Raw genomic sequence first — 4,756 nt, 5'->3', positions numbered from 1 at the left:
CCAGCAGCGTCAAAGAGCTATAATGCCTCATAGGCCGCCTCACAACCATTTCCCGCTTCCTTCCCAAATTAGCCGAACAAACCCAACCCATCATACAACTGCTCAAAAAATCCGCCAGATTCACGTGGAATGACGATTGTGAACAAATTTTCCAAAAGCTGAAAACCACTCTCACCTCACCACCTATCCTCCATAAACCGGATACTCATCAGCCCCTACTGGTCTATGTCACAGCTACAGACCACACTGTCAGCGCCATGCTGGTTCAGGATGTAGGCGGCACGCAACATCCTGTTTACTTCGTTAGTAGAACCCTGCAAAACCACGAAACCAGATACTAGATGGTGGAAAAGTTGGCCCTATTCTTGGTACACGCAGCCCGCCGCCAACGCCCACACTTCCAAAATGATAACATCGTCGTCAAAACTGACTACCCAATTCAGAAGATATTACAGAAACCAGACCTGGCAGGAGGAATGTCGTCTTGGGCCGTTGAGTTGTCCGAATTCAACATCCGTTACGAACCTCATGGCCCCATCAAAGCTCAATGCCTCTTAGACTTTGTCAACAATCTCCAACAAAAACCCATAGAAGACCAGTGGACACTTTACGTTGATGGTTCTTCAAATTCGAAGGGTGCAGGTGTTGGCATCGTGTTGGAAGCCCCAACGATATCCTCATTGAAAAATCCCTCCACTTCGCCTTCGAGACATCCAACAACCAAGCCGAATACGAAGCCATCCTCGCCAGCCTATCCTTGGCCCGTGAGGATGGCGTCAAGTCGTTAACATGCAAAATCGATTCCAAGCTCACTGTAGGCCATCTAAATGACGAGTTCCAGATCAGAGACCCCACCCTTCTACAATATTACCATCTGGTCCGAACAGTCATCCAGTCCACCTTCAACCAAGTCCGCATCCAACACATTCCTAGATCCGAAAACATCAGAGCCGACATCTTATCCAAACTAGCCAGCACCAAGTTAAAAAACCGCCACCGATCCCTATTGCAGCAAACGCTATTCGCTCCTTCCATCACAAATACTTGCCATAACCTAACCCAACACCAAGCCGACAACTGGACCACTCCTTACACCCAGTACCTCCAAACCGGTAACCCCCCACCAAATGCTGACAGAACTTGGATAACTAAAGCCGCCAGGTATACCATGATAGGTGATGATCTGTACAAACGCAGATACGACCAACCACTTCTCAAATGCGTCACTACAGAACAAGCCCAGTACATCATTAAAGAATTACACGAAGGTATATGCGGCCCCTTCTCAAAGTGGGGAATGGACATCCTCGGCCCCTTCTCCCCCGGCAAAGGCCAAGTAAAATTCTTGATAGTAGTCGTCAATTACTTTACCAAATGGATAGAGGCCAAACCGCTAACCACCATCACAGCCCAGCAAGTCCAACAATTTGTTTGGAAGGATATTATATGCCGATATGGTGTCCCACATACCATCATCACCGACAATGGCCGACAATTTATAGATATAGGACTCGCTAAATTCTACATCGGTCTAGGCATCAAACACATAACCAGCTCTGTTGAACACCCACAGACCAACGGACAGGCCGAGGCGGCAAACAAGGTTATCCTAGTGGAGCTACGCAAGCGGTTGGACAGCGCCAAAGGCCGATGGCCAGAAGAACTAGTAGAAGTGCTATGGGTCTACAGGTGTACCCATCAATCAGCAATAAACGAGTCTCCGTTCAGCCTAGTATACGGTGCAGACGCCATGATACCCGTTGAAATTGGTGAACCATCCCTGCGCCGAGAACTATATCACTCAGCCCAAAATCATCAAAACATGGCCACCCATCTTGACCTCCTACCCGAACTAAGAGAAAAAACTCAAATACGCAACTTAGCTGCCAAACAAAGAGCCGCCAGGAAATATAATGCCAACCTATGCCCGAGATCATTGGAAAAGGAGACTTAGTTTGGAGAATGGCCAACAGTGCAAGAAAGAAGGATGCCAAGTTCTCCGCAAATTGGGACAGCCCATACCGGATACGTGAAGACGTTGGGGGAGAAGCATATCGACTAGAGCAGTTGTCTATGGAAGAAATACCCAATACATGGAATGTATCCCATATAAAGTTTTACTTTAGTTAAGAACATGTTTTGTACCAAACAATTGTAACCCTGGGTGTACTCTTTTTCCTCACCTGGTTTTTTTTCCCTAAGGAAGGTTTTGGCCGGGGAGGTTTTAACTAGGCACCCCAGATTTCATGAATAAATAAAGGGTTCCGAACTTCACGACTATTCTTCACTTCACTCCTCGCATTCATTTAAGTTCCCCACCCTTACCACAAGTAAGCGGCCTGGGTCGAACACCCTTAACTTTATGTTAATTCGTTTAAGTTCCCCACCCTTACCACAAGTAAGTGGCCTGCGTCGAACACCCTTAACTTTATGTTAATTCATTTAAGTTCCCCACCCTTACCACAAGTAAGCAGCCTGGGTCAAACACCCTTAACTTTATGTTAATTCGTTTAAGTTTCCCACCCTTACCACAAGTAAGCGGCCTGGGTAGAACATCCTTAACTTTATGTTAATTCATTTAAGTTCCCTACCCTTACCACAAGTAAGCGGCCTAGGTCGAACACCCTTAACTTTATGTTAATTCGTTTAAGTTCCCCACCCTTACCACAAGTAAGCGGTCTAGGTTGAACACCCTTAACTTTATGTTAATTCATTTAAATTCCCCACCCTTACCACAAGTAAGCGGCCTGGGTCAAACACCCTTAACTTTATGTTAATTCATTTTAAGTTCCCCACCCTTACCACAAGTACGCGGCCTGGGTCAAACACCCTTAACTTTATGTTAATTCATTTTAAGTTCCCCACCCTTACCACAAGTAAGCGGCCTAGGTCGAACACCCTTAACTTGATGATAATTTGTTTCCCACACTTACCACAAGTAAACGGTCGGGGTCGAATACCCTCAATAAATAATCGAACTCGCCAAACATAACAAACACCCACTCACAATTATACCATACTGCTAACGCACCATTATCACACAAGTTATCGGCATCCAATAAACAACATAGCATACACAAAAGCATTTATCATATTAAAAGCAAAGTAAAATAGTGTACAGATTATTACAGACGTAGTACTCATGACCAGTTTCAAATCATAAAAAATAAAAGACCTACGCCGCCTTGTTATCATCACCCTCCATGACAGCTTCTGCATCCTTCTCCTGGCCCGCCGCTTCCTTCTCGACCTCCTCCTCTGGGCTGCTCTCGGCCTCATTAACAAGCTGGCCATCCACCACGTCCTTGTTAACATCAAATCTAGTATCAGTTGCATCAACATCTTGACAAAAGAAGGTTGTCTGCCTCAAGCCTTTTTGGAACCCATTGATGTGCTCTTGGATAATATAGCCTTTCATGTCCTCAAGCTCCACTTCTACACCTTCATATTTTTCCTTCAGTTCATCATAATCCGCCTCCAAGTCCGCTATCCTCCCATTAAGTTTACTCTCCGAATCCAAACACGGAACCTTCCAGGTTCCCAACCTTTTCCTCTCTTCCTCCCAACCTTCCCTCTCCTTCTTCCATGCAGCCCTCTCCTCCGCAAACTTGTCAACCTTCTCCTGCAACTCCTCCACCTTTTCCCGATTCCCCTCCTTTACCTCCCAGCGATACAACGAGCCCACCCGACAACTCAAAATTAACGCCTTGCTCCCGAACTCCACCATCGTCCTCACTAGATGATCCAACTCCATACTATCTATAGAATTAATCACTATCTCCGGCAGATTAATATCAATGTCCTTCCTAACGGATGTTTCCGGCAACTCTATTAAACCGGCTTTTGGTCCTTTGGCCCCACTCGATGACCCCTGTCCAAGCAAAGTCACCTTCATCTTCTTCACGTCCTTACCCTTACCGGGTCTAGCCGGTAACTCAGCCGTCCTCTTGGTGCCGCCATGTACCTGCACCTCAACCAACGACTCTTGTAAATTTGGAACCTCAGTGTTCCCATCTATTTTGGCCTTCACGACCCTCTCCTTCCTCAATACTTGAAAAAGCGCCAAATTCTTCTTCCCAGACTGAGCCATGTGTCCTACAAAAATACACCAAGTTCAGGTTAGTTTAACTTAGAAACATCAAGACAATTTAAGTCATAAACAGATACCTTCAATATCTATAATCGGGTGAACCGAATTATAAACTCTAACTAAGCCCTTAGTGGGCAGTTTATCAAAAAACTTCATCAAGACCTCCACCACCTCCTTATCCGTCGCCGACAACTCGTCGGTGCCCATATCCTTGTATCGAGAAGGGCTACCCGTCCAACTAAACTGGAATTTTGTACTCCCATATGCATTAAGGAAATATGACCTGCTCTCCTCCTTCACCACAACCTTAAAGTAACCATCCTTGAAAATGCTTTAAGGATTGTGAAAACGCGTCCAGTCTACTAATGCTAGGACGGCTCACCAGGGATAACCAGGTAGTCGGTTGTCGGGGCCTCGTGTCATAAAAGTATAGAAATGCAGGAGGAGAAGGTCGTAGATACAATGACTGGCACAAAACACGAAAGGCCTGCAAGTATGCCAAACTATTCGGATGTAACTAGGTAGGTGACACGTTAAGCTCACGGAGTACCCCCATGGTGAAGTCATCTAGCGGCAACCTCACATGCAGTTTGGAGAAATGACACATATACATATAAAGGAACTTCTCGGTAGCCCCTTCTTAGCCATGACAGACGCGCTCAATAG

At 45.8% G+C, this 4,756-nt stretch overlaps 1 protein-coding gene across 1 annotated transcript; it reads left to right on the top strand.

Moving 5' to 3' along the window:
* The first annotated feature begins 341 nt into the window (after window positions 1-341).
* LOC146881774 (uncharacterized) lies at window positions 342-2,033 on the top strand. The gene is made up of 3 exons (XM_085669338.1): window positions 342-598; window positions 643-1,689; window positions 1,946-2,033. The coding sequence occupies exons 1-3, from the start codon at window positions 342-344 to the stop codon at window positions 2,031-2,033; spliced, it is 1,392 nt and encodes a 463-aa protein (XP_085525464.1).
* Window positions 2,034-4,756: the final 2,723 nt, after the last annotated feature.

This window comes from Vigna unguiculata, chromosome 11 (assembly GCF_037176805.1).
Source record: "Vigna unguiculata cultivar grain cowpea cultivar isolate G323 ecotype 2 chromosome 11, ASM3717680v1, whole genome shotgun sequence".
Lineage (NCBI taxonomy): Eukaryota > Viridiplantae > Streptophyta > Magnoliopsida > Fabales > Fabaceae > Vigna > Vigna unguiculata.
Note: the sequence above shows the minus strand (reverse complement) of the source record. Positions and strands in the feature narration are given on the sequence as shown.

Coding starts and splice junctions, on each gene's coding strand:
- LOC146881774 (XM_085669338.1), top strand. CDS start 342: ATGGTGGAAAAGTTGGCCCTATTCTTGGTACACGCAGCCCGCCGCCAA. Junction 599..642: donor CAAAAACCCATAGAAGACCA/GTGGACACTTTA, acceptor CGAAGGGTGCAG/GTGTTGGCATCGTGTTGGAA. Junction 1,690..1,945: donor GAAGTGCTATGGGTCTACAG/GTGTACCCATCA, acceptor TCATTGGAAAAG/GAGACTTAGTTTGGAGAATG.